At 42.1% G+C, this 19,723-nt stretch overlaps 2 protein-coding genes and 1 long non-coding RNA gene across 3 annotated transcripts in view; 2 read left to right on the top strand and 1 right to left on the bottom strand.

Annotated features, from left to right (window-relative positions):
• Window positions 1-219: 219 nt before the first annotated feature.
• Window positions 220-11,082, top strand: dlec1 (DLEC1 cilia and flagella associated protein). The gene is made up of 38 exons (XM_019267495.2): window positions 220-469; window positions 605-745; window positions 821-980; window positions 1,067-1,180; window positions 1,279-1,463; window positions 1,697-1,899; window positions 2,451-2,535; window positions 2,626-2,713; window positions 2,969-3,142; window positions 3,241-3,377; window positions 3,464-3,556; window positions 3,723-3,813; window positions 3,931-4,093; window positions 4,300-4,492; window positions 4,605-4,681; window positions 4,823-4,985; window positions 5,101-5,197; window positions 5,336-5,466; window positions 5,558-5,701; window positions 5,804-5,934; window positions 6,091-6,241; window positions 6,330-6,446; window positions 6,584-6,705; window positions 6,825-7,007; window positions 7,099-7,166; window positions 7,248-7,399; window positions 7,548-7,663; window positions 7,750-7,820; window positions 8,316-8,536; window positions 8,691-8,849; window positions 8,927-9,049; window positions 9,153-9,247; window positions 9,407-9,494; window positions 9,625-9,822; window positions 9,929-10,090; window positions 10,197-10,347; window positions 10,662-10,779; window positions 10,871-11,082. The coding sequence occupies exons 1-38, from the start codon at window positions 374-376 to the stop codon at window positions 10,983-10,985; spliced, it is 5,076 nt and encodes a 1,691-aa protein (XP_019123040.2). The 5' UTR covers window positions 220-373; the 3' UTR covers window positions 10,986-11,082.
• LOC113744458 (uncharacterized) lies at window positions 3,946-16,201 on the bottom strand. The gene is made up of 3 exons (XR_003461550.1): window positions 16,096-16,201; window positions 4,314-4,484; window positions 3,946-4,056 (listed from the first exon to the last, which is right to left on the bottom strand). It is a non-coding gene; the product is annotated as an uncharacterized LOC113744458 (long non-coding RNA).
• Window positions 16,202-16,242: 41 nt separating this feature from the next.
• Window positions 16,243-19,723, top strand: part of map3k22 (mitogen-activated protein kinase kinase kinase 22) — a 37,574-nt gene continuing 34,093 nt past the window's right edge. The window contains exon 1 of the mRNA XM_019267527.2: window positions 16,243-16,608. The gene's annotated coding sequence lies outside the window, so the exon portion shown is untranslated. The remainder of the gene's footprint in view (window positions 16,609-19,723) is intronic.

Genomic DNA, 19,723 nt, shown 5'->3' with positions numbered 1-19,723 from the left:
TTAGACAATTATTTTAAACTAAATTCACATCCATATTACACATTTAGACAATTATTTTAAACTAATTAGAACCAACAATACTACACAGAGTCAATATTAACACAATTAAATAAGTGCTTAATTATGAAAATGTGTCTGTTTGTTTGTTTATTGGGGAAATATTGTTTGTTTGTGTTTTCTTCCCGGAGCAGCAGAGCGGATGTACCCTTTGGCTGTCGCCATGGTAACCACGTGTACACACAGTATGGCGGAAGAGAAACGGGCAGCGTGAGGACAAACAAACAAAGTTACTGTCTTAGCCACAGCTTTAGGTTGAATTGTGTGTCTGTGTTGTGTTGCTGTTTGAGCAACTTTGACGTTTATCGTGAGCTGCATGAGTTTCTGTACCATGGAAGAACCAGAGGCGGGAGAAACATCGCGATTTGACCCGTCTGTGAACAGCCACAGACCCGCATCAGGGAAGTCCCAGGTCTGTCAATAAACACCTGTCGGTTATTATGACTATTATTATTATTATTATGATGTTTTAAAACACTAAATTCCCACAAAACATCCAGAAAAAAATGCCTTTACATCGTTAAACCTCATCTTTCTTGTACATTAGGACATCTCTCATGTGTTATCAAGCATCTTCAAAGACCTTTACACAAAAGACATCATTGGCAAAGACACTTTGTCCAACCTCGTCAAGTCAAGGACTGGACGGAGCAGCCACCATGACAGATATGTCGAAGAGCTCCAACAGGTAAATGCCAGTCTGTACTCTACAGCATGTTAAATCTGTGCTACTCTTATGTCATCTTTATTCAATCGCATATAGGCTCATGCCGAATACAGCCGGCATATAAAAGAAGCCGACATGTTGGAGAGTCATATAATTCAGGCCAGGGCTCGGGCTGCAGCCATAGAAAGCCAGGCCTACGAAAGGATGAAAGAGGAGATGGGAGATGTTTATGATGATCATCAGAGCTACCTTACAGGTGAGCATGGACGCATCATGAATTGATTTTTAAAGTTGTTTAACTCAAGCGCAAGGGATGATGTTCTTTATTTTGTCCATTCGCAGTCAAATCAGCCTTTTCCTGGTGTGTCGACAAAGATCTTCTCAAAATGAACAACCTGATTTCCCCCCAGGACTATTTACCTACACAGAAACCACATGTGGAAGCACCAGCAGCAAGTATATGATCCTCTTTTAGGAATCAAGAATCTTAAATTATTAATAACCGTTGTGTGTCGTGGCTCTGTATTTCACTTTCTTATCCTTTTTCCTATCAGTAAAATCAGATCCTGCCAAACCAACCATCGCCTACAGCATGCACGTGTCCAAGAAGCCTCAGGATGATGGTTATACTCTAATTCCCTGTCCAAAAAAGACGGTGCAAGAAATGATGGAGTCAGAACTCAGCCTGACCCTCGAATCCAGCTCAGCTACCCCACAGGGGAAGAAAACTCTAAGAGAGGTGAGGAGAAGTTCATAATTCAAGAATTTATACAGTTTCTTTTCTCAATAGAATCTGAAATACTAACGCCTAATATGAGTAGATAATAAAGACAGCAGGGATGAAACAGAACATATAAAGACCACTTCACTACAACACTATAAAGAAACATTATTAACCTGGAGTTCCTCCGTAAAGGAGGGAGACATGATTACTTTAATGTAATTTACAATAAAAATCTGTCTGTCTTTCAGAAGCCAAACCAGACCAAACCAAAACCGAAGTGGAGGGACGCGCCGAGCGCAAAGGATCGAGCGGAGGCATGGGGAAAACTTCAGAAGATGAAAGATCGACAGAGCTTCTTATGCAACCCTCGCTTCCTGCCTCCAAATGCACAGCGAGGTGGCACATCCCTCATCCGACCCAGAACCAAAGCGGGGAAGACGGAGCATGTGAGGTAATGGTCAAAATAAGCAAAGGTACCTAGTATCTGATGAGTATAAGGGCCCTCTTCATCATTTAACAACAAATGCTTATAAGACAACAAAGATAAAATGAATCCACATTGGCAAAGAGGGTTACATATGAAAATATTGTGGGTTATAGTTGATGAAATACCAAAAAACTTAGGTCAGACAATCCCCTTTCAACAATTTCAGTCTCATGACTCATATTTTGCCTGTGAATACAAACAGTGGGAGGATGTATAGGATCCTATTTGGATACTGTTTTGTCAGCAAGCTCTACCACATGTCTGCGGTAAGTGTGGCAACTCTGCCACTGTAATTTGTCTGACTGTAAGTTGAATATATAACATCTCTACTTAAATACTACCTTTAACAAGAACATTGTGAACCGGAACACAGTTTCCTCTTTGGCTGATGAAGAAAGCGAATGAAATGTTTGCTATGTGGTTTTGATGTTGAATTTAATACTGGCAGTATTACCATGTTACCTTATTGGGAACAGGAAGAATAATAAGGTGTTTGTGTTCTTTCACCCTGAAAGCTCCACTGATGATCCTGTCCCAGTCTTTGTAGCGAAGCCCTCTGTGGTGGTTTTCACGGACTACAGCGTGGGACACGTTTATGAGGTATGTTTCAGCGGCTTCAGTGAAAACATCAAAAGATATAAGACTAAGTGTGTGTACAAGTATGATGTAACATGCCCCGTCCTGTTCTAGACTACAGTGGAGCTTAAAAACACGACTTCTGCAAGCCGTCATGTCCGTGTCATCCCTCCTACCACTCCTTACTTCTCTATTGGCCTGGGTGAGCGCTTCCTTGTTGTTCTCATTAGTTTATACAGCATACCTACTGCTGTTGATAGTGAAGTAATCGGCAAGTGTGTGATCGTATCAAAAAGGAATGCCAGAGTTTACATCTCTGGAATGAAATTGTTTTTTCTGTGTTGCTGTTCCTGTCTGTGAACTGGCACCACCTACTGGATAAAAGTATAAGTACACAAGAAAATGTAGAGAACTGTACACTGTAAGAAGGGATTGATCTTCAGATATGTTTCCACAGGGAGATTCCCTGGTGAGGGTGGTGTTATAGCCCCAGGGATGAGCTGTAAGTACACAGTGCGCTTCGCCCCAGACTCCCTGGGAGGCTATGAGGACTTCATCGTGGTGGAGACCCAGGTTGAACACCTGCTTGTGGTGCCCATCACGGCCAGACGACCCCCTCCTATTCTCACATGTGAGTCTCCTTATAACGTATCAGCATTATGTTGTTGTTGTGCTCATTGATGTACTTTATTGGCTCATGAGCTGTGTTTCTGTTTAATCATTGTGCAGTACCAAGAGTCCTGGACTGTGGTTATTGTCTGATTGGAGGAGTCAAGTTTGTTGAGTTCCTGTGCCAAAATGTTGGTCTCAGTGCCGGGACCTTCTGCATCATCCCCAAGAATCAGTGGCCAGCCTCCAACCTGAGGGTAAAAGTCTATCTGACACATGAAATTGATGAGATGAAAAAAGGTTTCCATCATGAGCTTGACAGGTTTTTTCTTTCTTCATACAGTCTGTGGCGAGAACTTACTTCTGTGAACAGCTACCCTTTGCAGTGAGCCCATCTCTTTTTGTGCTGCAGCCAGGAGAAGCCACAGTGGTGGAGGTGAGGTCAGTTTAAATCAAGTAGTGTTATCTGACTGGATTAAACCACAGGTTTTATGGACTTAAATCACAGTGTGACCAGTTAAAATGATTTAAAGACCTCTCAGTATACTTCCTTTTTTTTGTTCCATTCTATGTGTGTTTCAAATATGTGCATGTGTTTGCAGGTGGTTTTCTTTCCCACCACTGCTGAGAAGAGCTGTCAGGTTTTCACTGTTGTGTGTGACAACTGCCAGGTGAAAGACATTTCCATTCAAGGTGAATCTTTTCAGGGATCAGAAAACTTTCCAAGAGCTTAGTCTATTAAAAAAAAAAGATGCATTTGGATGTTGATCACCCCTCAGCCGCCTGCTGTATAACGTGTGTGTTTCCTAGGTGAGGGCCAGCTGATTGCACTCGAGCTTGTGTCTGTATCTGGGACGAAGGAGCCCCCCGTGGTGGGAGAGGCGCACGACCTCACCGCAGAGCATTTTGTCCGTTTCAGCCCATGTAACCCTCACTCTGTGCAACAGAAAAAAATCATCATCAGAAACAACGTGTAAGGCTCACACCTTCGTATATCATCGCTACAAAGCATTAATTATATGAAAAACAGTATGCCCCAGTACTGGAGTAAGCTAAAGAAGTGAAACTAAATACTGATTAACTACAAAACCAAGAGCTGTTGCTTTTTGAAGCACAGGTTTTTCCCTCCGGGGGGTCATAAAATATCACATTACGTAATTCATTCTCTCTCTCTCGAAGCCACTTGGAGCTACCTTTCCACTGGCAGATCTTGAAGCCCAACCTGCGCCCTCTGCTTCCAGGGGAAACCCCAGAGCCCTCCCATATCCAGTTCCACCTGGCCACAGATGATGTTTTCCACGTCAGCCCCCTAACGGGGATTCTGGCCCCCTGCCAGGAAGTAGAGTTTCTGTTCACCTTCTGTCCTAAAGAGGTACAAGGAATAATTATGTTTAAAATCTGCATTTCGTAGAACAGTACAAGACAGAGAGAAGCATTTCTTTTTTTATATTTATGTCATGTCGTGTTCAAAATGTTTTCCTAAGTTGAAGGACTACCACAGTGTCTGTCACTTAGTCCTGAGGGATGTCCCCCAGCTGCCATCAGAGCCCAGTGACAATGGGTAATGCTCCTGTGACTTTGTGTGTGTACTGTAAATATCCATGTGTAAAAATATCACCACCACCAAGTTTACTAAATAGAAGCTTCTTTTGACATACATCTAACACAGTGTTGGTTTGCGTCTGTGTACGTGGAAATCTAGAGTCCTTCAACCTGTCCACGCTGGCTCCAAGGTGAACGACGTCATCGTCATGGAGATAGAGGTCAAGGGGTCAACAGAGCCGTACCAGGTCCTACTGGAGCCCTACGCTGTTGTAATCCCTGGAGAGATTTTTATTTGCACAACCACCCGCAGACATTTCAAGGTTACTTAAGTCACTTTGTTACCATGACAGATTTATATCAAATCACTGTGTGCCACAATCACTTATCTTATTTATTCATGGTGTTTCTATGTCTTTTATGTCTTGTGTGTGTCAGATGTGGAACCACAGCAAATCCTGCATCTTTTTTCAATGGGAGAGAATGAACAGCAGCGTCCACATAATAGAAGTAGAGCCCTCTACTGGAAAAATAGGTGCATCACACGCCAAATAATAAAGAAAAATTCTTATTTAGCCAGTGGCTATGGAATTTGTACGTCATAACATCTTTTCATAGAGTTGATTTATTGGCTCATCACTAATTGATTTGTCCTTCATGGGTTTGGGTCTAGAGGAAAACGAGTGTTTTGATTTCGACCTGATTGTGACTGGAGGGAAACCAGAGAAGGTTGCAACCAGTCTCGTGTGCCACATAGAGCACCGTCACGAACCCGTCACTTTGGCTGTGGAAGTCTCTTTTAAGGTACAAAAAGTTCATAGCGTAAATCTGACATTCATGCCATTCTTTGAATATAGTTTGTGGCCTCTTTATTCTCATGTTTTGATTATTATAGGGTCCTATAGTGACCCTCGGTGTGCCCAGTGTGGACTTTGGGCTCATGAAGCTTGGGGAGCAGTCACAGACCACGCTGCTCCTCACCAACATCACCCAACTGGAGGCCTCCTGGACCCTGAAGGAGAGGCATCAAGACACACAGGTACTGCATAGTTTACTAATATAGCATTTAAGATCAGATAATATGAAAGATATAGTGTGTGTCCTTTTTTTCCCCACATCTATATGAATCTCTGTTACATAGATCTTAGTGAAGCCTTGCTGTGGTGTGCTGCCCCCCTTGGCCTCTTGCAGTGTGGATGTGATATTTATGCCGCGTTTCTGCCAGCAATATGAAACAGATCTGCAGCTGACAGTGGAGGAGGGAACAGGATGGTAAAGAAGCTTAAAAACATTGTTCATCTCTTTTAAAGTTGTAACTTTTTCCTTAAACAAATTGTATTTAAAGGCATCTGGAGCTTAGAATAATGAGGTTACTCAGTGACAGCGTCCTGCTGATAACAACTAACACTACATGTGTCTTCGTTGTAGTCACCTGTTGGTGCGAGCAGATGTGCAGTCACCTCAGGTGTGTCTGCTAAACTGTGAGCTGCTCCTCTCTGAACTCTACATTGGAGTCCCTGCCAAGTCGACCGTCACTCTCTTCAACCAGACGCTGCTGCCTTCACACTTCAGCTGGACGGTATGGTGGCATTTCATCAGCACTTAATGTTCAAGTGGAGATAGATAAATAGGTAAAAAGCTAAAGTAGTACTTTGGTGCCCCACCAGGCTCAGCTCCAGGGTAAACATGCTGAACTGTGTGCAGCCAGTTTCGACCCCTCCTCTGGTACTCTGGAGCCCAACACCAGCATGGACATCACAGTTAACTTTATCTCTCACACAGATGTAAGTACCAGTTATTAACACACCAGAAGCTCACATGATTTGACACTTAACACCAGAGTATGTGAGAGCGAAGGAGGCAAATTCAATTACCAAAAATATGTTGCGCTGTTTTTTACATTGTTTGTCTTTTTGTCCAGATGGAACTGACTGAGGTGGCTGCTCTCTGCGAGGTCCAGGGAATGAGCTCTCCTCTTGTTCTTGGCATCGTGGCTTCCAAAAGCAAGAAACTCAGCGTGTCCTACTCGCTGCCGAATGTCCGGTATCATCCATGACTTAAAATCCAGTATCTAACCACCTTTGAGCTATACTGACTCCATAGCACAAGTGTTAAATAGATAGAGTAGAATTCAAAATATGGCCATTTTTCTTTGCTTTTAGCTCTACACCAGACGATGAGAGCCCCTCAACACTGTTACTTGACTTCGGAGATGTTATTTTGAAGAAAGCCGTCACCAAGCAGTTATCGGTAACCAATCAAACTGCTATCACTGCCTCCTTCACCATAGAGGCGGAGTATTTCACCTGCAACACCTCGAAGCCAAATGACCAGTCAAAGAAAAGGTAAGGGAGCCAGCTGACGGACCTGAACAATGGATCAAAAGATGGCTTCACTGTACCGCAGTTGTGACACAGGCTGTTTTTTAAATGGCAGATTCACATACGTCAAGAAGCCGCTTCACTCGGTTCAAGCTAAGAAAGTAGAAGAAAAAGCACACGAGGGTTAGTGCACACACTTTTTAAAGCAAGCAGCTAGAGTACATGCTCTACAGATTCTGACTGTATTTCTGTATCTGTTGGCAGAGTTTGTGAAGGGCCTGCTGTCTCATGGAAAAGGTGCAGCTTTCTTTGTTGTCCCAGACACTGGGACACTGGGACCGTTTGAGACCCAGACTGTGGATGTCACCGCCTACACTGACATGTGGGGGGAGTACAGAGATCACCTCGTATGCAAAGTATGATGTCATGCGATGTCACAGATATTTCATTAGAAGTGACTTTCTTGGCAAGATTTAGATAACAAGCATCCATTTCTAGACATGTGCTCTCTTCATTCTGTTGTACGCCGTTGAATAATGTTGAAATGTAAATTTCCTCCTGCAGGTGGGAGACCTCGAGCCCACGCTCATTCCCATGCAGATGACAGTGAAAGGATGCCCACTCTACTTCCAAATGACAGGCCCACGTACAGATGGCCAGAACCAAGGACCAGTCATACAGTCGGTTCCACTGTTTATTTCTCCTTTCAAACCTGCTGTCATTAGTGTCTTATACAGTGTGTGACATGTCCTGTTTGCATCATTAGGTTTGGCACTCACGTATCCGGAGGTGACACGGTGTCTCGTTCACTTCGCATCAACAATCCCACCATGTTTGGTAAGTGCAAGTCATAAAATAAAATAAAAAAAAACAGGTTCAATAAATGTATTAAAAAGTCTGCTTCTGTTGTCGTTTTGACTCTCGAGGCGGCGTTGGAGGAAATAAAGCTGCTTCAATTTCAAGGTCACCACCTGTTTAGCATTTTAGTGATGCTCCGCAGAACGATTTATCAGCTGTTTAGTGCCCACAGCTGCGAATGACTTATGAATGATGTGATGTTTATTTGTTTTCTGAGAAAGGAGTTGTGTTTTTAGCATCACGTTGAAGGTTTTATTGCCTATTTTAGCGGTCCTTGATTGATCAATTGTATTTTAATTCAGCGGTGAGGCAGATTCCTGAGCTACATTGATGTCCTCTTAGAATATGTGTTAGTTTATGAGTCTTTCGTATATAGCCTGCTGTGACCTCTCCGACTTTTTCTTATTCATCTCTGTGTATGAGAGAGACCAAACCAGTTTGCCCTCTGAAGCTGAGTAATCTGAATCCGTATAGATATCCGCATGGACTGGGAAACATATAACGTGGATCCAAATGACCGTCAGTTGGTGGATGTCAGGGTGGTGTACGGAGACGCCTTTCCCCTTAAGGATGCTGATGGAAATGAGGTTTTGAGCGGAGCGTTAAGGATTCCTGATGGGAGCCTTCAGACAGCATGGGAAAGAAATGAGACCCCAGGCTCTGAAGGAACGAGTGGCTCCTTCCAAAGCGTGACTGTGAGCACATTTAACATCTCAACACACATGCATAAACTTGAACCACTTTTATGTATGCTGCCTCTGGGAGCAGATTCTTTTGGCCATGATGCCACGCGGGCCCCTGTAATGAAATGCACATTTTATTCTCAAAACTTTATCCTATCAATTTCAGGATGGGGAAGGGGAGGAACATATATCCGAGGATGGCTGTGAGGAAGAGGAAACCTGTCTTTATCCATCTCACCCAAAGAAAAAACTCTTCTCCGTCTACATCAGACCTCATGAAGGCACCCTCTTGGATTATCCATACTGCATTACACCTCAGCAAATAGTATGTTTTGGCTTTCAACCACATACATCCATTTAACACGTAAAGACACTTAAATAATCCTTTCTGTTTATCTTAAGGTCATTCCAGCAAAAGGCAGCAGCACAATCCACGTATCGTTCACCCCTTTGACTCTTTCCGGGTCCGTTTGTGAGTCCAGGTGTGTGGGCTTGGCTCTGGGCTTCATGAGTCTAGACTCTAAGGTGACCAGTGAATTTTAAATGTTTCAAATCCTAGAAAGGGCAAACAGGAGATCATACATCCTAAATCTAAATCTCCTTATTATTGTGTTGTGTGTGTTTACAGATGGCTGCCTGTGTCCCGGGTAAAGTTGGAAGAGCTCAGGGTTTGGATTTGGATCCCATCAGGATGGATCTACTTGCAGTCGTTAAGCCTGCAGTGTAAGCAATTACAATCATACTATTTATGTCCCTAAAACCCTCTATGCATCCAACACAGTTTATGTTTTCTAAATTAAAATTAGCTGAGGTTAGACAAGCGGAGCTCAGAGGTGGTCTGATTAAGTTGCCTATCTTTCTCTTGGCTCCCTGTTGCTGCAGGCTGTTCGTGCAGATGGAGGAGGAGGAGGGGGCACTGGAGTTTCGTGCCTCAGCCGGTGATTTACTGAGAGGAGAATCAGAGAAGGAGGTGGGTTTGAGAAATGTACAACACGAATCAAGAGTACTCTGACATACTGAAGTGCACGCATGAAGTATTGATCCCAAGCATGTACAGTATTTCTGATCAGTCATGCTCAGCGGTCCTTTTTTCTCCATAGCTGGTGGTGCGTGAATTTGACATCACAAAGACCTTTCGGCTGAAAAACAACTCAGAAATGCTCCTACACTTCAGACTCGGGGCTCAGCCTCCTTTTTTAGTTCTCAAACCGCAGCCTCGAGCCCAGACCAGCATCTCCAGCAACCCGCCCACTGGTGACAGCAAGTCTCTGGTGCTGCAGCCACAACACAGCATGCAGGTGAGACGAGGCTGTTGTATTCTGGACAACGTTTACTGTAGATACAGAAGAAGTCAAGATTGTGATTCTAAAGTCATCTTGTTGTATTATTTTTTGTGAACACCAGGTGAAGGTGGCCTTCCACTGCTCCCTGTCTCTTCTGGATCTTGTAGAGCAGGAGGATGAGGAAGTCTCTCCCGGGGTGACGCTGATCCACAGTGCAAGTGGAGAGAGGAAGCTGAGGTTCCAGCAAAACCTCCTGATTCACTACAGCAACAACAGCCTGCAGGTCAGACATGTTTTCCGTGTGTAGAGGGAGAAAGAAGAAAATGAAATAATACTGTATGATCATTCGTAGATAACTGAAAAATATTTGACCTCTCTTCTCTGCGCAGACAGTGCCTCTCCGTGCCCATTTGGCTCTCGCTACGATGCGTCTGTCCACTGACAGCATCGACTTTGGGTTCTGCTACGTGGGGCAAACACAGACAAAAGAAGTGAACCTCTACAGCCACGGAGCCCACGCATACTGGAAATCACTCATAGGTACTAAACTGTGTCCTGTATGTCTTTGACATTCACTTCAGTGCTCTTACATTGGCTCTGGAGTTTGTTTAGTCTTTAATTTAGACAGAACTTGGCTGGAATTACACAATTATTTACATATACAGTACTTTGGAGTGCCAGTTATTACATATATTATTTGTTCCTCCTCATTATTATCTGTCGCAGTTGGAAGGTTTGGAGATTTTCCAAAGTCAGTTAAATATAGAGAGAGTTTTATTAAATATTTGCCTTCTGTTTGATTAATATTTACATATATACTTGTGTATTTAACTGTATACGTGTTGTTTGTTTAGAATCAGATGAAGGAGACTCCCATGCGTTCAGTGTGACTCCAGATTCTGGGCTTCTCCGGTCCAAGGAGCTCCATGTCAACAGCTGCAGCCAGTGTCTTCAGATCGGCTTCACTCCGAGGTAACAAACCACAGATCACTATGACACATGTCACACAGAGGCGATAAGCTTACAAAGGTATAAAGATGAACATTTTGCTTTTGTGTTATAGTGAACACAGAGAGTTCAGGGCCACTGTTGTAATCCAGTCTCCTCTGGTGAAGACGCCCCTCACTCTGCAGCTCCAGGGAACAGGATCCTTTGCAGAAGTGTACAGTTCTAACTAGACGTACTCGTAACATCACAGTCGTACAATCGCCAGCTTCTGCTTAACCTGCTCTCCTGTGTTATAGTCCTTTTTGTAAGAATGTAAATAAATATGAAGAACAACTTCACATCTCTGTCAGTTTTGTTACATATAACAGCACCAAAGCTCTTTCAAAGATCAGTGAATTATCAACTTGTTACTGTTTTTCTATCAAGGCAGTTAATGACATAACCTTAAGATATGATGGGACTTTATTTACAGTAGCTATTCATAAGATCCTCACTGCAAAATAACTATTTAAAAATACAATAACAAAAACAATAAAACATCTTTTTTTTAGCATATAACACACATTACTGTAATTAATAATATTTATTCCTGGTATTCTTCTGCAGCCAACAACATTTAGTCGATTGATAGGCCCTTAGAGACAGTTTTCAGAACAAGTAACCACAGTTTGATCATTTATTTCTGGATGTGTTTTTTGTAGTGGGTAATCTGGCTGTACCCTGACTCTCGCCCTAAGTCAGCTAGAATAGACTCCAACCCCCCAGCGACCCTGATGAGGATAATCGATACAGAAAATGGATGGATGGTGTTTTTGTAGTGGGTTTGTATCAAATTAGTCTTGCATTTCTTGAACAAATGAGCTGCAGCTGTTAGTTGTTGTAGGTCAATCTATTCATCAATGGTCAGTTCAGTCAGGAGTCAGAGAGTCAAAGGTTTATTGAAGCTTGCTTGCTAGAACAGAACGCTTCCTCACGTTAGCAAAAACCTTCTGTTGAGGCAATAGACGAGAGGATGACCCATAGCAATGGCTCCTCTTGTGGGATTCACCACTGGGAATCTCAGCTTTGCCCACAAGAAAATCCACCGTTTACTGTAAAGTTTGAAATCACTTCCTCTGTATTTTTAGGTTTTAACCAGACTGCCAAAGGCTGCATTGATTTTCCAACAAGTCGATATCAGACACAGTTTGCCCCCGAGGGGAAATGGATTTTTCTTGAAGACCTTTTTAGCCAAGTGTAAAGATAAAAAATACCACCACAAGGATAAACACTAGTAGTTCTTCGACACACACATCCTACATGCTTGTTCCAGTGCTGCGGGGAAGACAAAGGCTGCATCAATACGCATAACATGAGGGGAAGAACAAATACTGTGACTGTAGACCCATGACCAGTCGATACAGGTGCTACTCCATCCCTCACCCGGCTGCAGCTCACTATAAGAGACTGTGTGTGAACTGCTGCAATAGATCCATCCATGTGTCAACTCCAGCATTTCCTTTGAAGTAACACCTGCTGTGGCAGAAATGTTCTCTTATCCTGATATCTTATCGGTTCATGCATGAGCACTGTGTGTCCTTTAGCGAAGAACACAGGGTGATACTTTGTCTCCTTCATCTTTCCATGAAGGTGTTCCAGCTGGCATTCCCAGCAGTTGTTAAATGTCATCTTCAGGTAACTCAACAGAAGAGATACAATTCTGAATGAATAATTGTGCAGCTGAACAGCTGTATCAGCTGAAGGCTGATGAGAGGGACAAAGTGTTCTCTGACGCATAAGACTGTATGATTGAAAACAACTGGTGATTTTTTATGGCGGCAAAGTAGGAGAATAAGCAAATATGGCAATAAAACTCTGAGAGAGATGCTTTTGTTGATTTCCATTGGATTCACATTAATCATGATTGGTCATGAAAGTCCAATAATTCAAGTACTCAAGTATTCAAGTAGGAATTTTGCCCATTAAAACTTCTAAACTTGTAAATTTGGAAATGCATCCAGCAATGTGTTCCAATAAAACAAATCAAACTTTCTACATACAGTGGGAGTGGAAAACTAAATTTCCAGAAACTTTCCATGGGAATGGGTAATTAATGGGAAATTAACTGGAAATTGGGAGTAATTTAGTAACTGGGGGTAAGCTGATAGCTAGCTATCTACTGTATGAATACATTTTCATCTGCTGTTTGCAAGTTAAACATTAATACCACACATCAAATATATATATTAACTCATAATAACATTAAAACTTCACTTTATGTAGTCCACAAGCTCAGATGTGTACGTTCAATATTCTTGTGCTCTGGGCTCAAGAAATCATCTGTGCAACATGATGGAGGAATAGCATAAATATTCAAGTGCATGAAATCTGGTTGTTTTCATCAAGATTATGCTCAAATATATTTCCCCTATACTATATTTAAGTTTCTTGTTAAGGGCCAACCTTAAATTTAGTAAATTCCCGGTTTATTCCTGTTTATTTTCATAAATTCCTGTTAATTCCCATGGAAAGTTTCCAACTTTGAGAACTTTTTGCAGCCCTGTTATTTTGTCCTCAATAACAGGCTCATACACAGCCAGACAAACAGACAGATTGATGTCAAAAAAATATCCCCCACATAATCTGTTGTCTTCATTTTTACACGATGAAAAAAGCAGACTGCAAACGCATCGTCTTTTCCTCCAGAGACCCCGAATTTCTCTGAAAGACTCTGAAGTGATGCTGCAAAAACAAACAAACATAAGAAACACACTCACCCACACCCTAGTATTGTTCTTAACAGCTGCCTGTGGTGTTCCTCTACAGCACAGTTTAGCGGTACAGACATCTACAAGCGCTGCAAATCCACAGAGAGATGCAAATGTCCAATTGATATTCATTACACTCACGCAGTCTTAGACAGAGCAAGGGCACATCTGATCACAATAAAACAAGAGCTATGTGGAACTAATCTGAAGACAGCGATGCTCGAGCCAAGGGCAGATTTTTGAGAAAGAGGAGACAGGGCGGCCTGAGGTTACATTTTTGTGCCTATTATAAATAATTTCGGCCTCTTCTCTAGCTTGCACTGCCATGGTTACACAATCTCACAAGAGAACAACACTGTTAAGATGTGTTCAATCATTCCCTGCTGCAATCCATTGCTGTATTTGTCACTGTCCATTAGCCTGGAGCTCAATTTGACACGGTTGCTCTCCTGCTCTCTACAAATGGGGTGTGCCGACAAATCAGAACCAGAATCAGCTTTATCGGCCACGTATGTGTGCGCAAACAATGAATCTGAGTCCAGTTTTAAGTTGCACTCGATGTACATACACAGAACAATTTACAGGAAGATAGATAGGAAGACATCAAGGACAACAAAGCCGAACAAAAGTGGGTAAAAATAACCAACAATAACCAACACACAATGTCTGTATACAAGTATTCTTGGGTGCAAGTGCAAGGGTGCAGATTGCTGGATTGAATATTGCATGATTCACACATGAAGTTGAGGATGTGCAATATAAGCATGTATAGAGCATTGAGATTTATATTTGGCGCTAATGTGTAGTGTGTATTTAAACTGTAAAATACATCATTTGTCAGTATAGTGAATGTTTTAGTGGTACAGCTGTTACCCGGTTTCTAACCCACAGGCAAGGTCCAAGTCTATAATGGATCCCCTGCAGACACAGTGAAGGGAGGAAATGTTGGTTCATGGTGATGATTTTGTGAGGACTGAGCAATTAGTGGACCATTTAGACTTTTTTTCACCTGCTTAAACTGAGCCAGGAGCAGCTCTCTCTGCTGACGGGTAGACAGGCACAGTTACTGCAAACCCCAGTGGGGCCCGAGACAGAGCAGTCAGAAACATTGTGGCTGCACTAATGAGGAGAGCTCATCACCATGTGAAGCACTTATAATCACTCCACCCTGCCACTCCAGCAGTCCAGCAGGTACAGTACCTACACATACAGCATGGGAGCTCAAAATGCAGATTAACTGTGTTTAAACAAAACTTCTAACAGGTGTAACGAACGAGGTGACAGTCAACAATCTATCTATTGGGCAAAATGCGTTGAGCTGATTGGCTGTCTACATTACAGGTAAAATAATTGATATATTAATGCAGTAACTGAGCCAGAATCAGGGCTATTAAAAGAATATATCTAAAAAATGGAAAATTCTAGTTTAAGAGCCCTTGTAACAAGAAACTGGACATTTAATAAACTCATTTTGTCTGGTTTTGATGTATTTCCACCTCCAAATCACCAAACGAATGGCTTACTTACACTTATTTTAGATAAATGTGTTGCAGTAGATTCATTTTCTGTTTGTACAGCTCATTTCTACAAATACATTAAAAGTTCTTTTTACAGCTGAGTAAAATCCAACAAGACTCGACACGGTACACAAACTACTGCTACCAAGTAAATCAAAGAATAAATAAATATCTGACCTCATGAATAAATTGTTTTATGAATTTCAAAGAATTTTGCCCATTAAAACTCCAAAAATGAACAATTTCCTTGTAAATTTGGAAATGCATCCAGCAATGTGCTCCAATAAAACAAATCAGAATTTCTACATACAGTGGGGGTGGAAACCTTCTGGTAAATTTCCATTAAATTTCCAGAAACTTTCCATGGGAAGTTAAGCTGCGGTATTTTGGAAATATTCCAAATTGGAAACGTTCCATGGGAATGAGAATGTGTAATTGATGGGAATTAACTGGAAATTGGGAATAATTTAGTAATTGGGGGTAAGCTGATAGCTAAATATCTACTGTATGAATACATTTTCATCTGCTGTTTGCAAGTTAAACATTAATACCACACATCAAATATATTTAACTCATAATAACATCAAAACTTGCTTCACTTTATGTAGTCCACAAGCTGTGTAGCTTCAATAATCTTGTGCTCTGGGCTGAAGAAATCATCTGTGTATATTTTCCCTATACTATATTTAAGTTCCTTGTTAAGGGCCAACCTTCAGTTTAGTAAATTCCCGGTTCATGGAAAGTTTCCAACCCTGTTTTTGAGTTATTTTGTCCTCAATAACAGGCTCATACACATTGTTATTATTTCCGTTGCTGTTGTTGTCACTACTTATTAACTATTGTTCTAACTGAACTGAACTTAATTGAATTGAATTAAATTTATTTTATTTAATTCAACTAAACTTCATTTATTTGCAATTTGATTTGAGTGATTACATGATGACGTGTTTCTAGTCATGTTCCTATCATGCAGTTTTTGTCCCAGTGACATGAAGCTTGCAGAATAGATAGCTCTGGATGGATCATACCTGCACAGAGGAGAAAAACATGCATGTTGCAGCAGGTCTTGTATTTACCTCTGGTGTCCACGTTGGGGCGTTGCTTCCTCCGGTTTGTCGCCGCTGCCTTGGAAACGCACCACCGGAGAGCGTCACCACTTCCTGGAGCTCACGTTGTTGCTGACATCAGAGGCGCAGCTCCAGGGAAAAACTCAGCTCCTCTCTGTGTAGTGTGTGTGGAGGCAAGCGAGGAGCAGGCTGACAAATAAAAAACAAACTTTACTCTCAAACACATCCAACCATCGCAGTTGATTCGTGCCTGTGAACGCAGATCTGGATTATGCACCCAGGATCAGAGAAGATCTTTCTGCCTGATCACAGCTTGTATTTGTAATTTCTGCGCTTTAGTACAGAGCGCAGTTTCCGGATATCAGCCCACTGTTTTTGGGAAGATTTTTTGCTCTGCATCTGTTGGGATTTTTTTATTTATTTTTTTTTTTTTTAGCTCTTCCTGTCGTTTATTTGTCACAATTTAAAAAATTCATCTTCACAAATCCTGCAGCCACATCCAGAACATGGAGAGATAACAAGGTAAGAGTCCAGCCTGGGTGATTTCTTCATTTGTTTGGTGCCAGTTACTGAGATCACTGCTGCTTTCAGACTGTTGTTTCCTGTTTAGATTGCAAATGAAATGCCAGGACACTGAAATAGACTTGCATCTATTATTGATTTGCTTAATTTGTAGCTGTTTTAATCAAACGCATGCATGTGCTGTAGTTGTTTACACCTCACTGGATAGGCCTTCTTCTTGCAAGTGGAAACTGTGACTTGGGCAACCCCAAATGTGTCTCAATTTGTTCTTTGTTGATAATAAAGTTGCTGCCAAAATAAAGGTTTGCATTGATTATCAGTGAATAAACTGTTTTTAACAATGTTATGTGCTGTGCCTATCATCAGTAAGGCTTAAATTGCATGTCTTGAGGTGTGAGTGGTTTCTTGAAAGTCATTCATCCTGTGCTTGTGGACTCTTGTGATTCACAGTGGTCAGTGAAAACCGGTGTTTTCCTTGAAACGTGGAATCCTCAGCCATGTCCTGAAAAGTCCTTTGCTCTCTTCCTGTTTCCTGCCCAATTCTACCTATGCATTTTTTGAAAGTGTGTTTTTTGAGTTGTGGCTTATTATATAGTGCAAAAAAAAAAAAAAAAAAGTGATGAGGATGCTGGTGAGATTCAATCCAGAGCTCAACACATATTCCTGCGACGGCAGACCTCTGAGACAATCCGCCAAATTAGATTTTAATGAGGCCATCGTGTTCATCAAATCAAATCCATATGAACTGCACTCACAGGAGTACAGTAGGAGCAGCAGCAAACCGACGGATGAGTTTATCAGCACATTGGCGTTCCCTGGGGCTTTGGAAATAGCCTTAAAGTGAGAGTCAAACCGTCAAGTGGAAACCGCCCACAGATACGGGTTGGTGTGCCTCAAGCAAAACAATCCATTTGGCTGATAACAGGACTGGATCCCACAGTAAAACATGCCAGCCAGAGACAGAAGCAATTGGTTACTAATTGTGTTTTGATGGGACTAATAAAGAAATGGGCCTGAAACGGAGGAGTTTATGGCAGAGGTCGATATTGTGTGTCATTCATGGCCTGTGTTGTCATTCTTCCACGCCATGTGCTGCAGACTTTGCTCATGCTGGCAGTATTTCTCAGCAGCCTACTTATGAGAAAATAGTGTTCATCCATTAACTCTCATTAACATCCTGCCGTCAACTCAGGACAATTTCATGCTGGCCCCTTTTCGCGAGTCATTAGTCGAGTGTCTTAATCAGACTGAACATGACCTCTTTCTCCGCACATAGCCTCTCTACTGAGGAGTGTGAAGTCATGATATCACGAGCCATATTCACAGAAGTCTGACCACTTGCGAGACGCCCACTGACCAGAGGGGCTGAGGGTGAAAGGTTACAGTGACTCATATAAGAAGGCCTGTTTTGGAAGTTGCCTGGTTACACTGGATAACAAAACAAGTTTGTCATTAGATGGGGAAAAGTGTCACAAACTTTGTGCGTGCTATCACAATTGTTGTGATAAAGACAGACTTGGGTGAACTGTGAAATCCCCTCGACGATTGGTACAGACGATCTGCAAACAGATAAGTGAACTGTCAGAGTGGGTTCACCCTTTCGCTACTCCTCTGATTGCATGGCAGAGCAGAGATGTGGCGTTCAATGAACAGTGGCCTCTGCGGCTCTCAAGTTTGACATTTTCCATGCCAAAGCATCCATTTTAAGTGGCATACCTTTGTGGAAGAGCGTGGTTAAATTGCTAGATAATCCCTCAATGTTAGCACATAATGACAAAACAAACACGTTTGTAAAAGATTTGATCGTTTATTGAATATTTAATGTAGAAATACCTGCTACAATGCTCCAGACTGAGCTTAGAGCATCCTTATTTCCTTCAATCTTTATTGTGATATCTGTAGAACTTAACTTGAGTCCATGTGGAGCAGATTCAGTTCACAGGATGTAATAAATAAAGGGCCATCACCTGTCAAAATAAAGCTGTTAAGGGCAAGCAATTCTCCGTAGACCTATTATATAACATTGTATTGAGGCACTGAGCCAGAGACGGGGACAAAAACCATTTAATGTTCCATCATTGGGACATAATGGAAGATGTTTGTTAGAAACACCATGAGTCTTCCTAAAGCTGCCAATCTGATGAATCTCAGGAACCGGGCAAGAAAAGGCCAAGTAATAAGTAACCATTGTAAGCGTGCTTCAGTCCTCTGCAGAGATGGGACAACCAGGCAGAAGGGCAACCATCTCTGCAGCACTCGTCACATCAATCAGAGCTTTGTGGGCAGATAGAAAGCTAGAAAGAAGTCGCTCTTTAGTAAAACACTGATGAAAGCCATCTCAGACATTGCCAGATGGCACAGAGGACTGAGCATGAGAGGAAGAAGCTTGTCTTGTCTGACAAGACAAGAAATTGAGCTCTTTGGCGTGATTGCCAAGCAATGTATCTGGCACAACCCAAATAACAGCCACCTGGATTATACCATCCCTACAGTGAGGCATGCTAGTTGTAGCATCATACTTCTCAGCTGCAGAGACTTAAAAACAGGTCAGGACAGAAAAAAACAATGAGCTTGGACACATACATATTTGCTTGAGGAAAACGGAAAGAAGGATTCACCTCTCGGCTCGGTAAAAAAAAAACACTTTGTCAAACCCAGATTTGAACTCTTTGGAAAATCAGTGAACCTCAAGATCTCAGTTTTTCGAACACTTTCTAGAGACTGCGACAGAGTTCATATGCAATGAAGAAAGACTGACATTGCACAAAGACAGGTGTGCAAAGCTGGTTGCGGCGCACCCAAGATGACGTAAACCAGTAATTGCTGAGAGCGTTGCTTCTGTATGATGATACTGAGTTTCCAGGATTCTTTAGAGAAAAAAATATGTTTAAGTTCTTATTGCTTTGTCGTTATGTGGCGTTTTTTGGAAAGGGCAATGGAAGAAAATTACTTTTGAATTCAACTTACAGAAGAGCAAAATATGGGGGAAAGAAAAGCAGCCTGACTGCTTTCCGAAGTCAGCCTAGGTCGCCTTTTTTTATCTGTGAGAATGCAGTCAGGTCCAGCCCCCTCCCCCCTCCTCCACTTCATCTCCAGAAACCAAGAGGAAGTTGTC

Source organism: Larimichthys crocea, chromosome XXIII (genome assembly GCF_000972845.2).
Source record: "Larimichthys crocea isolate SSNF chromosome XXIII, L_crocea_2.0, whole genome shotgun sequence".
NCBI classification, from domain to species: Eukaryota; Metazoa; Chordata; class Actinopteri; family Sciaenidae; genus Larimichthys; species Larimichthys crocea.
The sequence above is the reverse complement of the archived record's forward strand: the minus strand, read 5'-3'. Positions and strand labels throughout refer to the sequence as shown.

Excerpts from the sequence above, each read along its gene's own strand:
- dlec1 (XM_019267495.2), top strand. The coding sequence starts at position 374 with ATGAGTTTCTGTACCATGGAAGAACCAGAGGCGGGAGAAACATCGCGA. Across the intron at positions 7,167-7,247 it reads AGAAGAAAAAGCACACGAGG|AGTTTGTGAAGGGCCTGCTG; the intron begins GTTAGTGCACAC and ends ATCTGTTGGCAG. Across the intron at positions 9,248-9,406 it reads GCAGTCGTTAAGCCTGCAGT|GCTGTTCGTGCAGATGGAGG; the intron begins GTAAGCAATTAC and ends CTGTTGCTGCAG.